Below are 17,648 nucleotides of genomic sequence, written 5' to 3' on the forward strand. Positions count from 1 at the left end.
AATAGGTCACATGCAGATGCATGGATGCATTAGCTCTCTCTCTCTCTCTCTCTCCCTGGGGGTTGGTAATAGTTGAGAGTTGGCCTGCTTTTAGGTATTCTCAAATCTCATTATATCATTATTAATGTTTATTGTTATTGATCTAAATCAATAAGGCACGAGTAGACCCTTTTGTAATGGTAAGGGTTGTCCCAGTTTTGTTTATTTATATTGACCATCTTTCAAGAGAGCGCCATTCAGTAATGGTGAAATCAGTGATGTTGCTGCTTTTTCAGGAGGCAAAACAGCCAATTGTGAAACTCATGAAGCTTGTCTGACTGTTTGTTTTATAAAGAAAGGGCAGGAAAATGCTTGGTGTAACAGATTTAATAAAATTAGTTAGAGCAACAACATTCTACCATATGTCATCAGGGGTATGTCTGATTTGTTGGACTTTATCAAATTATACACACATACAGAATAACCCAAGAAATACAAATGTTGATTCACTGGTCAACTGACACAACAGACATTTGCAAAAATGATGGTGAAACCATTACAGGAGGTAAACTGAATATGTGATCTATGGAGGTATGGGAGCCCGGATGATCGGGAATGGATAAAGAATGCAGTAAACTGGGTGGGTGCAATAGAACAGTCTTTTGGGCCTTTTGGGGGACAATAGAACAGACATCCTGTCCAGTGGGCCACCAGAACTTCGTCAAAGAAATTTCAGGGTTCAGTTAATCCCTGGATGACCCATGATATATACAAATAGTAGAGCCCAAGACATGAAAACTTCAGAGTTACAGACTCACTGGTCAACCAAACAGGGTATGAACCAATTTTCAATCTCTTTAATACACAATACATGGTTTCTCTTTGTTATTATGACAGATTAAGCATTCAATGAAAGTCACATTTCCCACTGATAAGACCCTTCTCCATCTGCAACTGCATACGAGGTACATCTGGATGAGTTTTTGTTACATTTCTTACACCAAATCTAATAATTATCTAATTCTGAGACTCAGTTTGCGGTTTGCTTGGTTATTGGTAATAATTTTGATTTTGTATTGACAGCATCAATATAAGAGCATGTTTTTAAAAAAGACCAGAAATATACACAAGGCCAGTAAATGTTTTGCAATAAAATTGGTGCATGTTAACTTTACTTTCAAAGATATATATATATACATACAGTATATATCTTTGAAAGTAAAGTTAGCATGCACATATATATATATATATATGTGTGTGTGTGTCTGTGTGTGAGTGTAAAATTTCAATTAAACGTGTCTATAAATGCGATCATTATACTGCAGTTAGCTCAGAGGCTAATTTTCGAATTACGGAAGCTGGGTTACTTTTGAATGAAGTATCTGCACAATCCTTGTCTTAAGTTCCTTGGTCTGCATGGCATATATGATGGGGTTCATGTTGGCGGGAACGATAAGAAAAAGAATAGCCGCCATTATCCGGTATCTCACGTGGGCTTGAAGACGATGCGAAATGATGACGAGGAAGCCGGACCAGAGCATGATCATGTAGAGGACCAGGTGTGTGGCGCAGGTCTGCAGGGCCTTCCTGTTCAGCTCCTTGTTCTTTCTGGAGACACAGCTGACCAGGATCCTGAAATACGTGAAGGCCACACTGCCCATGGACAGGACGAAAACACCGATGGAGAGGATCAGACCGCAGATGTTGTTGATGCTCACGTCCTCGCAGGAGAGCTTGAACAGGGACGCGTTGTCGCAGAAGGCATTGAGAATGACAGAACGGCAACGCGTTAGCCGTACGGCGAGGCCCAGTGGGACAGACGTCAGCACCATCGACGAACTCCAGGCAGACACAGTCAGCTTAGCCACCATGGCGGGGCTCATGATGGAGGTGTACCTCAGAGGGTGGCATATGGCCACGTACCTGTCGAAAGCCATGATCACCATCACTGTGTGGCAGGACGTGCCATAGGTGTGGCTGAAGAAGGCCTGGGAGACACACCAGCTGTAGCTGATAGACCTGTCAGTGGAGACCAGGTCCAACATCAGCCGCGGCAGAAGCACCGTGTTGCCCAGGACGTCGTTGAAGGACAGGCTGAAGAACAGCAGGTACATTGGCTGCTGCAGGCTCCTGTTCATCATAATAAGCAGCATGACCCCTATGTTGGTGGTCAGGATGATCAGGTAGATGATCAAGAGCAAGGCAAACAATGGGTAAATTAAACGATGGGGAACGTCGATGCCCTCAATCACCAAGATGGGACTGTTGTAGCTGAAGTTATTCATCCTGGTTATCCTAAGAAATGCTGTCAGTCTGGGAAAGAGAAATGCTAAAAAAATTACATGGCTTGAAAGTATAAATATAAAGTATATTAAATGAGTAAAAATGTAAATGAAATGTAAGTGAAATTCTGTAACATCATCCTGGATTAATACTATATTTGATAGACTTATACCTATTCTATGACATGGCAGGAGGCTTGGGAAACCACAAAAATAAACTTTGACTGTGCACAATGTGTGCAATCAGATAAAGGCTAAATCTTTCACATTTTCTTAAATAAATTCAGAAAGTAGTTAGGTGCCCAAGTGCTCCATATCAATGCCCAAAATCAGACCCTGAAAACTGAAAAATTCACGTGTGATCAGTGATATCCCCTTATAGCTGTAATAGCTTACCACCTTTAGTTCTCAGGTCTGCTGGAATGATCTGCATTGTTCCCAGTGCTCACACAGCATTGTCTAATAGCTGCTCTCAACTTGAAACTAAACCCCTGGAACATATTCTATGGCTGTACTTTGAGTGGTGTAAAGGCGAGGTCATACCTGTCTCAAGTTTCAGGTTGGCAGTCCTCTCTTCCTGATGGGCTGTCAGGCTTTATCCTGCATGGGCCCTCCCCTCTCTGTCCTGTCACTCATTTTGGAGGCAGGAAAAGACCGCCCCTGAGTCAGTGATGATGTCATGCACTGCAAGATGAGTGGCAGATGCTGCTGCTTTTGAAATATAACTGCAGTGTTACATGCAACCTGAGGAATCAGCCCCCCCCCCCCCCCCCCCTACATTATTGCTGTAATGCTCTTGTGACATTTCTGTTCTTGGCTTGGGTCCGTGACGTTGCTGCTTCTTCAGGAGGCAAAACGGCCAATTGTGAAACTCATGAAGCTTGTCTGACTGTTTGTTTTATAAAGAAAGGGCAGGAAAATGCTTGGTGTAACAGATTTAATAAAATTAGTTAGAGCAACAACATTCTACCATATGTCATCAGGGGTATGTCTGATTTGTTGGACTTTATCAAATTATACACACATACAGAATAACCCAAGAAATACAAATGTTGATTCACTGGTCAACTGACACAACAGACATTTGCAAAAATGATGGTGAAACCATTACAGGAGGTAAACTGAATATGTGATCTATGGAGGTATGGGACCCCGGGTGATCGGGAATGGATAAAGAATGCAGTAAACTGGGTGGGTGCAATAGAACAGTCTTTTTGGGCCTTTTGGGGGACAATAGAACAGACATCCTGTCCAGTGGGCCACCAGAACTTCCGTCAAATAAATTTCAGGGTTCAGTTAACCCCTGGATGACCCATGATATATACAAATAGTAGAGCCCAAGACATGAAAACTTCAGAGTTACAGACTCACTGGTCAACCAAACAGGGTATGAACCCATTTTCAATCTCTTTAATACACAATACATGGTTTCTCTTTGTTATTATGACAGATTAAGCATTCAATGAAAGTCACATTTCCCACTGATAAGACCCTTCTCCATCTGCAACTGCATACGAGGTACATCTGGATGAGTTTTTGTTACATTTCTTACACCAAATCTAATAATTATCTAATTCTGAGACTCAGTTTGCGGTTTGCTTGGTTATTGGTAATAATTTTGATTTTGTATTGACAGCATCAATATAAGAGCATGTTTTTAAAAAAGACCAGAAATATACACAAGGCCAGTAAATGTTTTGCAATAAAATTGGTGCATGTTAACTTTACTTTCAAAGATATATATATATACATACAGTATATATCTTTGAAAGTAAAGTTAGCATGCACATATATATATATATATATGTATGTGTGTGTGTGTGTCTGTGTGTGAGTGTAAAATTTCAATTAAACGTGTCTATAAATGCGATCATTATACTGCATTTAGCTCATACATATGATGACAAAGTAAAATTAACATTTTAAACATGCGTGTAAGTGCATCCAGTATATTGCGGCAGAGGTAACTCAGAGGCTAATTTTCAAATTTCTGCAGCTGGGTTACTTTTGAATGTAGTATCTGCACAATCCTTGTCTTAAGTTCCTTGGTCTGCATGGCATATATGATGGGGTTCATGTTGGCGGGAACGATAAGAAAAAGAATAGCCGCCATTATCCGGTATCTCACGTGGGCTTGAAGACGATGCAAAATGATGACGAGGAAGCCGGAGCAGAGCATGATCATGTAGAGGACCAGGTGTGTAGCGCAGGTCTGCAGGGCCTTCCTGTTCAGCTCCTTGTTCTTTCTGGAGACACAGCTGACCAGGATCCTGAAATACGTGAAGGCCACACTGCCCATGGAGGAGCCATTAAGGACAACAGTGAATGTCAGACCGTAGATGTTGTTGATGCTCACATCCTGGCAGGAGAGCTTGAAAAGGGACGCGTTGTCACAGTAGGCATTGAGAATGACAGAACGGCAACGGGTTAGCCTTATGGTGAGGCCCAGCAGGACGGAAACCAGTGTTATCGAGATACTCCAGGCAGACACAGTCAGTGTAGCCACCATGGCGGGGCTCATGATGGAGGTGTACCTCAAAGGGTGGCATATGGCCACGTACCTGTCGAAAGCCATGATCATCATCACTGTGTGGCAGGACGTGGCATAGGTGTGGCAGAAGAAGGCCTGGGAGACACACCAGCTGTAGCTGATAGACCTGTCGGTGGAGACCAGGTCGAACATCAGCCGCGGCAGAAGCACCGTGTTGCCCAGGACGTCGTTGAAGGACAGGCTGAAGAACAGCAGGTACATTGGCTGCTGCAGGCTCCTGTTCATCATAATAAGCAGCATGACCCCTATGTTGGTGGTCAGGATGATCAGGTAGATGATCAAGAGCAAGGCAAACAATGGGTAAATTAAACGATGGGGAACGTCGATGCCCTCAATCACCAAGATGGGACTGTTGTAGCTGAAGTTATTCATCCTGGTTATCCTAAGAAATGCTGTCAGTCTGGGAAAGAGAAATGCTAAAAAAAATTACATGGCTTGAAAGTATAAATATAAAGTATATTAAATGAGTAAAAATGTAAATGAAATGTAAGTGAAATTCTGTAACATCATCCTGGATTAATACTATATTTGATAGACTTATACCTATTCTATGACATGGCAGTAGGCTTGGGAAACCACAAAAATAAACTTTGACTGTGCACAATGTGTGCAATCAGATAAAGGCTAAATCTTTCACATTTTCTTAAATAAATTCAGAAAGTAGTTAGGTGCCCAAGTGCTCCATATCAATGCCCAAAATCAGACCCTGAAAACTGAAAAATTCACGTGTGATCAGTGATATCCCCTTATAGCTGTAATAGCTTACCACCTTTAGTTCTCAGGTCTGCTGGAATGATCTGCATTGTTCCCAGTGCTCACACAGCATTGTCTAATAGCTGCTGTCGACTTGAAACTAAGCCCCTGGAACATATTCTATGGCTGTACTTTGAGTGGTGAAGGCGAGGTCATACCTGTCTCAAGTTTCAGGTTGGCAGTCCTCTCTTCCTGATGGGCTGTCAGGCTTTATCCTGCATGGGCCCTCCCCTCTCTGTCCTGTCACTAATTTTGGTGGCAGGAAAAGACCGCCCCCTGAGTCAGTGATGATGTCATGCACTGCAAGATGAGTGGCAGATGCTGCTGCTTTTGAAATATTACTGCAGTGTTACATGCAACCTGAGGAATCAGCCCCCCCCCTCCCCCCCTACATTATTGCTGTAATGCTCTTGTGACATTTCTGTTCTTGGCTTGGGTCCATGAAACTTTTAAAAAAAAAAAGAAGAAAAATGCAGTGATCTCAGGTGACTTCTGAAATCTTTTTTTTTTTGTTTTGCTTTGCTGCCCATTCCTTCAGTGGGCCCTCTGAAGGATGCCTCACCGTATCCTGTGGCAGTGGGTCTGCCAGAGGCTCTGCATTTCCTGCCCTTCTAAAAGGGGCAACTGCAAGCCACCACCGCCCCACCAATCAGCCTAGTGGCCCCAGCAGAGGGGCACCCGCTGCTACCTGCACCAGCAGGCCCTCCACCGGAGGGCTCCTTGTCTTCGCCTGCTGCAGCTGAAGGCCATACACCTGCTATGGCCTCTGCCTGATCCACCACTGCCAGGAATCGTGGTGTTTGACCCTGGAGATGGCCTTGGGCGCATGCAGGGGGCTCCTTCTTGGCTCTACATTATCGCTTCCTTCCAGAGCTTGAAGCTAGAAGGGGGGATGTGATGCCAGGAAGGGAATGGGGGCGCTGCCCACCAAGAAAATAGTTTTGAAACATAATGTTTCATAATCTTTATGAAAGAAGGTCGCTGCGGGTGCTGAAATTGATGCTGTAGTGCTGGGTGAGCCTGACGCAGCTGGATGACAGACTTTTAAGGTAGTTAAAAAAAAGTATAAACTATAATGGAGTTAATGTGACCCATTTCGAACTCATGTAAATTCTGTTAGAGCATTTGAGTTTGGTTTAGTTATACTGTGATACTGCCAGGGCCCCGTTCTGTCAGAACTGTTCAAGAAGAAGAAGCGTAACACATCTCCTTTTGACAGCAGAAGTAGGTCCCGTGTGCACGTAATGCATGCATAAGCTCTGTTTCGTTTTTCCATGCCACTCAACTAACTCTAATCTTATATGTACCCAATATAGAGTTATAGAGGGAGAAGTGCGTGTCCTGTTTTATGTCAATGGACTAGTTTTCATTTCATACAGAATCAGTGATAATAACAGAGAACATATGTATTGCATGTTTAAAAAGCAACTGACAAGTGAGTCTGTAAACGCCAAAGTTAGCATTGCTTGGGCTCTACTGTATGTATATATAATTCTAGAAAATACGGCAAATCACACATAACTCCGATGATAAATAATCAAACAAGCTACACAGTGAATTTCACAATGATCCAGTTTGCCTCTTGAAGAAACAGCATCACTTATTTCACCATTATTGTCCCCTTGAATGCTCCTAGAGGACAGTACTGTGCATAGATGAGCAGATTTGTGGTTCTAGAAATTACAAAGCAAAAGTAGGCCATACATATAATGATTAGCAATAATACTCAGCATTTTTTAAACATAAGACATATGGAATATATGATAACAACAAATAGCTAGAATTAACAACATACATACCTCCCCATTTAATTCCTGGAGATCTAATGTCTCTCTTCATTATGAGCTACTGTATGCAACGAACCCCTAATGAAATAAAAACTACACAATCTAAGGCTAAAATATTTTGTTGATTTTGCTTGTTAATACTTTTTTGTCCCTCTTTGTTGAAGCCCCACTTTACCTGCAAGTCTGATTCGCATAATCTGTGGTGAATTAAAGAAATTCCCTGTGTGGAATACATCTTCAGCTATTATGCTTTTACTCAAACTTCCCCAAGAAGTTACTCAAACTTCCCCAGGAACTGGGAGCAGTCTAGAGCAACGGGGAGACACAACATCCCTTGCTATACTGAAAAGTAGCTTTGAGGGAAATCTCCTTAAGGGGAAAGTCACTACTGCAGTGTTTTTTAAGCAAGCATTTGCCAATGAACAAACAAGGTTCTGATAACCTATTAATAAATAAATAAATAACACCTGTGTATACAATTTCGGAACTATAAAAAATACTTTACAAAATATGCTTATTTCACTTTTTGATCTATATACAGGAGGGTGGTTCAGGTTAATGCACACTACCCGTGCATTGTAGTTGTTTTTGCCCCTTTACAATGGACAATAAAGTAAAACAAAAAAGTGTTTTCAGAAATCACCTCAGATAATCACTGCTATTATTCTTCTTGTTGAAGTGAACATGCAAGGCAAATGTTGATTGGACCCAGGTCAAGAACAGAAATGCCTCGATAGCACAGGAATATTGTATCTAAGCGGGAGGCTGCACCTGTGGGCCTGATTCCCTAGGCTGCATGTGACTCTGCAGTAATATGTCCAAAGCAGCAGCATCTGTCACTCGTCTTTCAGTGCATTACGTCATCACTGGGGGGTGACAGGACAGAGAGGGGAGGGCCCATGCAGGATAAAGCCTGGAAGCCCATCAGGAAGAGAAGACTGCCAACCTGAAACCTGAGACAGGTATGACCTCACCTTTACACCACTCAAAGTACAGCCATAGAATGTGTTTCAGGTACTTTGTTTTGAGTTGAGAGCAGATACTAGACATTACTGTGTGAGCACTGGTAACAATGCAGATCATTCTACTAGACCAGAGATCTAAAGATGTTATATTATTACTGCAATAATTACGGGATTTCTCTGATCATTCGTGAATTTCTTTCTGCTTTCAGGGTCTGGAGTCTCATGCACTGATGGCTGAGATGGAAAATGTGTCGTATGTACCTTTGAAGCAGCCCATCGTATTCAACTTGGAAGGTTTCGTCATAAACAGGCAGCAGGGGTACCCCCTGTTTGTGGTCTCCCTCATCGTGTATGCTGTGATGCTGCTGGGAAACATCACCGTGGTTACGGTGATCGCCGTGGATGCCAAACTCCACAAGCCCATGTACGTGATGATGTGCAACCTGGCAGTGTGCGATCTGCTCGGGGGCACGACAGTCATGGCCCAGATGATGCCACAGTTCCTAACAGGAGACAAGACCATCGGCTACGTGGCAGCAATAGTCCAGGCCTTTTGTGTGCACACGTATGGCTCTGCCGTTGCCACTATTCTGTCCGCCATGGCATACGACCGCTACATTGCCATCTGCCAGCCGCTGCACTACCACGCCATCATGACCACTAGGAGGCTGGTTTCACTGTGTTTCTTGGCTTGGTTCATCGCGGTCTGCCTGGTCGCGATCCTCTTCATTCTGAACGTGGGAACTCCACTGTGTGGGACGTTAATCATGCATGTCTATTGCAGTAATCGCGCTATTCTCAGTCTGGCCTGCATCCCCACCCCCATCAACAACATCTATGGATTGTGCATGACTTGGTTCTTAAGTACAGGCTCCTTCTTAGTCATGGCCTTTTCCTACGTGCAGATCCTCAAAGCGTGCATCATCAAACAGGAGAAAAACAGTCGGAGCAAGGCCATACAGACGTGTGCCTCCCATCTCACCATTTATATCCTCTTTGAGATCGCTAGTGTCATCATTATCGTGGCCTACAGGTTTGAAGAGGTCAGCCCCAACGCCAAGAAGTTCTGCGCCATTCTGTTTATTATTGTGCCCCCCACGGTCAACCCAATCATTTATGGTGTGGCCATGAAAGATATTCGCTCAAACATCGCAAAGCTTTTCAAATTCACTGCCTTGCCAAAATAGGTAAGTTACAGAAATAACATTTTTTAAATGTATATTTTAGGTTGAGGAAAGTTGGTAAAATGTTGTGTTCTCATCAGAACTGTGCCTCAAAAACATTTCCGGCAGAAAAAAAAGCTGTTTTTTTTTTTTTTTTTTCAAACATAGCTGTAAAGTTATGGTTGGGGGGGGGGGGTTAAATTCAATTATCATTGTAAAAACCTTTCTACAGCATTGTTATTCTCCACACCCTTACACAACCTTACTGTACCACTGTAAAAAGTTGCAATAAAGTTCTAAAAATAAAGCAATAAACCAATGAAGTGCCAGCTGAACAGAGGACTGAAGTCCTACACTGGGTTACCTCTGCTGATGAGGATGATCAATTCTGGCACAATTTGAACCATCCCCCCCCCCATTTTTTTTCCCCCCCATGTATCTTTTGCATTAAGGATCTTTTGCAAAGGCATTTAAAAACTAATAAGAAGCAATATACCAGAAAAGCTGAATAATTACAATCTAGTTTTTAGTTCCATTTTCCTTTGTCATATTCTCTCAATGTGAGTTAAAAACAGAATATTATACAATAACAATAAAAGCCATTCAACACGACAGATTATGTGTAAGACTACATCCATATACCTGCTCCAATTGCCCATTCTTGCTATTATTGTTTTTTCATCACTTTGTATTTTTCATTACAAATTTCTATTTTTCCTAACAATTTAACTCAGTGTTCTATAAGCTCTACCAAGTAAAGCCAGTTTCTCCAGAAAGGAATAAGGCAGTTAGCATTCAACACTTATTGAGCAGATCAAAGGCTTGGAGAGGATTACTGACAGCACCAACCCTACTGACTGAAATGGAATGTCAAGCCTACAGACACCATCCTGGGGCAACATAGCTCAGGAGGTAAGAGCGGTTGTCTGGCAGTTGGAGTCGGAGTCAGAGTCGGTTGCCGGTTCGATCCCCTGCCCTGGGCGTGTCGAAGTGTCCCTGAGCAAGACACCTAACCCCTAATTACTCCCAATGAGTTGATTGGTACCTTGCATGGCAGCCTTTCACAATTGGCGTGTAAGTGCGTGTGTGAATGGGTGAATGAGAGACATTCATTGTAAAGCGCTTTGGATAAAAGCGCTATATAAATGCAGTCCATTTACCATCCTGTTCTGTAGTTTGGCCATCTCAGAAAATAATACAGTGTAATAATATATACATCAATGCCTTTGAAATGCCTAATGTATACAGCATATTGACAAAACCAGGTTTCTCATCCTGTAGATCAGAAAGTGCCAGATCAACAGGCTTAAAATCGATTGAGGAACAAATTTATGCATTTTTTAAATTCCTGAAGGTAATCATGCCATTATAGCAGTGTCAAATGACATGAATGAAAAATTTCACTTAATCCGCACATTTGTAAGTCCAAGTGTTACTATTACTATCATTAATATTAAGATTGGCCGCCATCTTGGTTGATTTTTTTTAGCCGAGAGAAGTAGTCACATGACTAAAATCTGTATTCTGATTGGAGGATCCCGAAAAGTTGTGTTGTCCCATCAATCTAATTTCCCAGATAATGAAAAGTTGCCACTTTTCAATAGAAAATATTGCCTGCAATCTTTGTCAGCAATATTGCTGGCAATACTGCCCAAAAAAGTTGCCCGTGTATCATAGCCTTTAGGTGCATGCCTTTTAAATGTGTAACCACTAAACATTAAGAAACAAACTAAACTGAATGAAAATCTTGATTCAATTGCAAGACTTGATCTTGCGAGACATGATTTTTTCTTTATCATTGTTCAAATCCTGTTAAACGTTTACAAGCGAATGAACAAACATCATTATAAGTGCCTAAGCGTCTATAATATCGCATTTGCCCATTAACCATCATGTTGTTGGTACTACTGCCATTCACGTTTTAGGCATAGGAGAGAGTTGCCATAAATGTAAGTTTTTGGATTTTGTTCATTTACTCTAGCACTAGGAAATTTTATTTCAAACAGCTTTGACATGTCAGTACTTATTAGCCATTTTAATTACATTCATAATTGAGTGAGATACAATTACAGTAAAGGCAATATGTACGTCCAATGTTACATTCATACCACCTATTTGATATGATTGTAACAGAGGTGCGGAATAATAACAGTACATGTAAACACCCCATACGTGCTTAAACAGGTTTTTTATTGGGCAGTTTTTTATTTGTAATAAATGTAAAAATTTTAAAAATATGTTTCCGCTTTGTAATTATGGGGTATATCACCATTTCCACTGGTAGGGTTTTGCCGCGGTGTGGCACCACGACAAAATCCTTGCCGCCACACCATACATTTAAAATAAAAAATAATATGTATATATAGCCTGTATATTAAATTCTTAAATTTAAAATGTTAAACTTTCTAAATATTTCTGCGTAAATGCGCTTTCAAAACCATTAATGATGCCTGGGCACCTTCCAAACTAGCTGTGCATAATACCACACGTGTTGTTTACGACGTTGTCGCCCTTTTTAGTACAGTCTGGCTTAATTGACAATTCATTCATTCAGTAGGTGAGAGTATAAGCTTTCTAATGGTGTATAACATGTCTAATTTTGCTTTCGGAATAGCGTTTTTATAGGTCAGCGTAACCAAAAATGTTCTTATCATCGCATTCACTTACACATTCACTCTGTGGTAGCAGTAAAACACACTGCAGCTAACGAAATGTTGTCAACGATTTTTCGTAATTTCCCTGAAAATACTATTATTATTGAGGACTTCTGGGCATAGCTACACCATATGTTTGCTGATAGACCTAGCTGACATCGTTTTCTGGAGCAAAACAGAAGCGAATGAAACAGTATCATAAGATTTCATCATTGCTATGTAAGTATTACTGCTCAAAATATTTCGGTTATATACGTTATTTTTTAAATTGAGTATCTTTAAATGGGTTAGTGGTATTATATAATGTGGATATTTTACACTGTAATGTAAGCGTTAGTTAGTAGTGTAATAGTTTTTGTGATGCATGCAACAGTGATGAGGAGAGTGTTGTAACATTGCCAAAACGTGGTGGACGGTTGGAAATTGTTTTCATATCGTCCCATCCCCATACAAAAAAACATATGAGAGTACAGAGTATAGAAATGCATACAAGAGTTAATTATTACACATTTAGGTACTGCACAGCATTGTGTGATAGTTTTGCATTATGTTTATATCTGATATCAATGTTAAACCCTTAAACCTTCATAAGGGGCTCATTTATATGCTTTACAATGGACAAAAAAGCATTATATTCCTTTTTGGAGAGATTTTTGATATGTTTCTGGACCCCTAGCTATTTTAGACCACTGACTCAAAGCTTGTAATTACCACTTGAAAATGATGCAACAGTGAGTTTCTTGAGTAAAAACAGTTGATTTGTAGTGAAATACGTAAATTTGTTGTGATTTAAAGCAATGCATAATTTAGACATTTTGGGTAGATTTGGAGACGCTGGGTACACTGTTTAGTTTTTGCTTCATAGATCTTTAATATTTCTACATATTCACGACTTAGATTTTATGAATTTGTGGTCAAGAAATTTTTGATGCAGGACATGTATACTTCAACCTGCTGTATGCAATCTCCCTGTATTTCATTGCGAACTAAAAAAAAGAGCAAATTCATTTTAGATTTTTTGCCTAGACAATTGCATTTGTGGCACTTTATTTCTTCCAAAATTATGAATATAAAGTAATCTAAGCTAGTATTGTAAATGGTACAAATGTCTTGCTTCATTTAAGCCATTTTTCAAGTCTCTGTGGTGTTCACATCTGGCATTATAAAGCTTTAAATAGGGTACCCCCTATATGGGCAAGGATTGGCCAGATTTGGCATGTGCGCTAAGGGGTTAATTGTTCTCACTCCACCATAACTGAAACTACAGGCCTATTTTGCTTAAATGTTTACAAACAATACAAAGATAAACAAACCTTTTATGGTTTTAAAGTACATCTAAAACTACTTTTTAGCTCTTGAAAACTGCTATTCCTTGTATCAAGAGCTCTGTCAGAGCTAAAAGATAGATTTAGATATATATATATACATTATGTTTCAAAACTATTTTCTTGGTGGGCAGCGCCCCCATTCCCTTCCTGTCATCACATCCCCCCTCTAGCTTCAAGCTCTGGAAGGAAGCGATAATGTAGAGCCAAGAAGGAGCCCCCTGCATGCGCCCAAGGCCATCTCCAGGGTCAAACACCACGATTCCTGGCAGTGGTGGATCAGGCAGAGGCCATAGCAGGTGTATGGCCTGCAGCTGCAGCAGGCGAAGACAAGGAGCCCTCCGGTGGAGGGCCTGCTGGTGCAGGTAGCAGCGGGTGCCCCTCTGCTGGGGCCACTAGGCTGATTGGTGGGGCGGTGGTGGCTTGCAGTTGCCCCTTTTAGAAGGGCAGGAAATGCAGAGCCTCTGGCAGACCCACAGCTACAGGATACGGTGAGGCATCCTTCAGAGGGCCCACTGAAGGAATGGGCAGCAAAGCAAAACAAAAAAAAAAGATTTCAGAAGTCACCTGAGATCACCTCATTTTTCTTCTTTTTTTTAAAGTTTCATGGACCCAAGCCAAGAACAGAAATGTCACAAGAGTATTACAGCAATAATGTAGGGGGGGGGGCTGATTCCTCAGGTTGCATGTAACACTGCAGCAATATTTCAAAAGCAGCAGCATCTGCTTTTGAAATATTAGATTCATGGCAAATGTTGATTTGCCCCAGGCCAAGAACAGAAGTGACACAATAGCTCAGAAGAAGGCTGCACCTGTGGGCCTGATTCGCTAGGCTGCATGTGACTCTGCAGTAATATGTCAAAAGCAGCACTATCTGCTACCCGTGTTTCAGTGCATTACATCATCACTGAGTCCAGGGGCGGTCCTTTCCTGCCTCCAAAATTAGTGACAGAACAGAGAGGGGAGGGCCCATGCTGGATAAAACCTGATAGCCCATCAGGAAGAGAAGACTGCCAACCTGAAACCTGAGACAGGTATGACCTCGCCTTTACACCACTCAAAGTACAGCCATAGCATATATTTCAGCAACTCGATTTCAAGCTGAGATCTTTCAAACTACACTGTGTGAGCACTGGTAACAATGTAGATAATTCTAGCAGACCTGAGAACTAAAGATGTTATTTCGGTATTTCTTCCTGATTTCAGGGTCTGGAATCCAGCACTGATGGCAGAGATGGAAAATGTGTCGTATGTACCTTTGAAGCAGCCCATCGTGTTCACAGTAGAAGGTTTCATCATAACCAGGCAGCAGGGGTACCCCCTGTTTGTAGCCTCGCTTATCGTATACGCTGTGATGCTGCTGGGAAACATTACCGTGGTTACGGTGATAGCCACGGATGCCAAACTCCACAAGCCCATGTACATGATGATGTGCAACCTGGCAGTGTGCGATCTGCTCGGGGGCACGACAGTCATGGCCCAGCTGATGCCACAGTTCCTGACAGGAAACAAGACCATCGGTTACGTGGCGGCAATAGTCCAGGCCTTCTGTGTTCACACGTATGGCGCGGCCGTTTCCAGTATTCTATCTGCCATGGCGTATGACCGCTACGTTGCCATCTGCCAGCCTTTGCACTACCACACCATCATGACCACTACGAGGCTGGTTTCACTATGTTTTGTCGCCTGGCTCATTCCAATTTGCCAGGTCATGATCCTCCTCATTATGAACGTGGGAACACCGCTGTGTGGGACGTTAATCATGCATGTCTATTGCAGCAATCGCGCTATTCTCAGGCTGGCATGCATCCCCACTCCTATCAACGACACATATGGTTTGTGTTCGGCTTATTCCCTAAGTACGAGCTGCTTCTTAGTCATTGCCTTTTCCTATGTGAATATCCTCAAAGCGTGTGTCATCAAACAGGAGAAGAACAGTTGGAGCAAGGCCACACAGACATGCGCCTCCCATCTCACCCTTTATATCCTCTTTGAGATCTCTACGTTCACCATTGTCATTACTTACAGTCTGAAAGATATCAGCCTCAACGCCAGGAAGTTCAGCACCATTCTTAGTTTCATCTTGCCCCCCACAGTCAACCCAATCATCTATGGCATCGCCATGAAAGATATCCGCAAAAACATTGTGAAGCTTTTCAAATCCAATGTCTCCTCGAAATAGGGAAACCAGCATGTACTACTCAGTAATCCAAATAATATTTTTTAAATATTTAAAATGTTTAGGTTGAAGAAAGTTGTTGAATTGGTTGAAAATAAATAAATTATTATTATTATTATTATTATTATTATTATTATTAATATAATAATAATAATAATAATACATATTTTAATTAAAAATGAACATATCTATGTCTCTAAAATATTTCCCTAGGGGACAAAGTGTCAGACGGACCATTTTAGATTATGTGTACGACTGACTCATCCAAATACCCGCTCTAATCAGTCCCAACGTCAGGGGATCCACTAGGATGAGTTAGCAGAAGTTGCTGGGGAGAGGGACGTCTGGGCTGCTCTGCTTTCCCCTTTACCACTGCGACCTTGACCTGGATTAAGCGGTTTAGAGAATGGATGGATGGTGCCGTGAAAAATGTTAGCCCCCGTCTGGATTTCCTCTATTACAGCATATTTGTAAAACTGAAAAGTTTCAGAAACAAAACTGATTTTTTCAAATGATTATAATATTTATTTAATGAAAAGTTATCGAACGCCCATATAGCCCATGAGAAAAAGTAATTCTCCCCTTAAGTGTCAGCCCCCAACTGGTTGCACCACCTTCAGCAGCAAAAATTGTAACAAAACGCGTCCTATAATTTGATCTCAGCTTTTCACATTGCTGCAGAGGAATTTTAGGTCAGTCTTCCCTACAGGACTAGTTTAATTCAGACAAAAAGATAGGTCTCAGGCCCGAGGACACTCCAAAACTTTAATTTTGCTTCTTTTCAGCCATTATTATGTGGACTTGCTTTTCTGTTGTGGATTATTGCTTTGCTAATATACCCAATTATGCTTCAGCTTCAGCGCACAGACAGATAACCAGACGTTCCCTTTAAGAATATTCTGGAACAGAGCAGAATTCATGGTTCCTCCAGTAATTGCCAGAAGTCCAGGTCCCAAGGCAGCAAAGCATCCCCACACTCCTACACTGCCATCACCTTTGACTGTTGGCATAATGTTCTCACAGTGAAATGCAGTAAATTTGCTTTACACCAGACATACTGTGACCTGTGTAGCCCAAAAATGTCCCCTTATGACTCATCTGTCCGTAGAACATTATCCCAAACGATTTAGAGATCAACTCCATTGTTCCATTGTTACCCATTTCTCAAAATGCATTTGCTACAGAACAAGTTTCATATTAAATTGAAGGATTCTACACCTGTGTATGTATTCTTGCACACTGCAGTGCAATCAGTTATAATAGGCAGTAAAGCAAAGCAAAAAGTGATTCCAGAAGTCACATGAGAAAATCACTGCAGAAGTAGCATAATAGAACAGAACAGTGGCATAATATTACAGCATTAATGCATCAGAGGAAGGCTCCACCAGTAGGTCTGAATCCCTAGGCTGCATATGACTGACGTAATGTGCCAAAAGCATCAGCATCTGAAACCCGTCTTTCAGTGCATCACGTCAACACTGAGTCCAGAGGCGGTCCTTTCCTGAGAGAAGTAGTCACATGACTAAAATCTGTATTCTGATTGGAGGATCCCAAAAAGTTGCCTACTGTGTTGTCCCATCGATCTAATTTCCCAGATAATGAAAAGTTGCCGCTTTTACTATAAAAAATAAACGTTGTCAGCAATATTGCTGGCAATACTGCCCAAAAAAGTTGCCCGTGTATCATAGCCTTTAGGTGCGTGCCTTTTAAATGTGTAACCACTAAACATTAAGAAACAAACTAAACCGAATGAAAATTTTGATTCAATTGCAAGACTTGATTTTTTCTTTATCATTGTTCAAATCCTGTTAAACGTTTACAAGCGAATGAACGAACATCATTATAAGTGCCTAAGCATCTATAATATCGCTTTTGCGCATTAACCATCATGTTGTTGGTACTACTGCCATTCACGTTTTAGACATAGGAGAGAGTTGCCATAAATGTAAGTTTTTGGATTTTGTTCATTTACTCTAGCACTAGGAAATTTTATTTCAAACAGCTTTGACA

At 41.4% G+C, this 17,648-nt stretch overlaps 4 protein-coding genes across 4 annotated transcripts; 2 read left to right on the forward strand and 2 right to left on the reverse strand.

Moving 5' to 3' along the window:
* Positions 1-1,247: 1,247 nt before the first annotated feature.
* Positions 1,248-2,301, reverse strand: LOC135262504 (olfactory receptor 1500-like). Its single transcript, XM_064349523.1, has one exon. It carries the CDS (start codon positions 2,262-2,264, stop codon positions 1,329-1,331), a length of 936 nt encoding a protein of 311 aa, XP_064205593.1. The 5' UTR covers positions 2,265-2,301; the 3' UTR covers positions 1,248-1,328.
* Positions 2,302-4,158: 1,857 nt separating this feature from the next.
* LOC135262505 (putative gustatory receptor clone PTE03) lies at positions 4,159-5,256 on the reverse strand. The gene has a single exon (XM_064349524.1). The coding sequence runs from the start codon at positions 5,182-5,184 to the stop codon at positions 4,237-4,239; it is 948 nt and encodes a 315-aa protein (XP_064205594.1). The 5' UTR covers positions 5,185-5,256; the 3' UTR covers positions 4,159-4,236.
* A 3,131-nt stretch (positions 5,257-8,387) lies between these two features.
* LOC135262506 (olfactory receptor 52K2-like) lies at positions 8,388-9,664 on the forward strand. The gene has a single exon (XM_064349525.1). The coding sequence runs from the start codon at positions 8,548-8,550 to the stop codon at positions 9,502-9,504; it is 957 nt and encodes a 318-aa protein (XP_064205595.1). The 5' UTR covers positions 8,388-8,547; the 3' UTR covers positions 9,505-9,664.
* A 4,921-nt stretch (positions 9,665-14,585) lies between these two features.
* Positions 14,586-15,718, forward strand: LOC135262507 (olfactory receptor 52K2-like). The gene has a single exon (XM_064349526.1). The coding sequence runs from the start codon at positions 14,685-14,687 to the stop codon at positions 15,639-15,641; it is 957 nt and encodes a 318-aa protein (XP_064205596.1). The 5' UTR covers positions 14,586-14,684; the 3' UTR covers positions 15,642-15,718.
* Positions 15,719-17,648: the final 1,930 nt, after the last annotated feature.

This window comes from Anguilla rostrata, chromosome 9 (genome assembly GCF_018555375.3).
Source record: "Anguilla rostrata isolate EN2019 chromosome 9, ASM1855537v3, whole genome shotgun sequence".
NCBI classification, from domain to species: Eukaryota; Metazoa; Chordata; class Actinopteri; order Anguilliformes; family Anguillidae; genus Anguilla; species Anguilla rostrata.

What these genes read in the sequence shown, in the direction of transcription:
- LOC135262504 (XM_064349523.1), bottom strand. Translation starts at nt 2,264, where the DNA reads ATGAATAACTTCAGCTACAACAGTCCCATCTTGGTGATTGAGGGCATC.
- LOC135262505 (XM_064349524.1), bottom strand. Translation starts at nt 5,184, where the DNA reads ATGAATAACTTCAGCTACAACAGTCCCATCTTGGTGATTGAGGGCATC.
- LOC135262507 (XM_064349526.1), top strand. Translation starts at nt 14,685, where the DNA reads ATGGCAGAGATGGAAAATGTGTCGTATGTACCTTTGAAGCAGCCCATC.
- LOC135262506 (XM_064349525.1), top strand. Translation starts at nt 8,548, where the DNA reads ATGGCTGAGATGGAAAATGTGTCGTATGTACCTTTGAAGCAGCCCATC.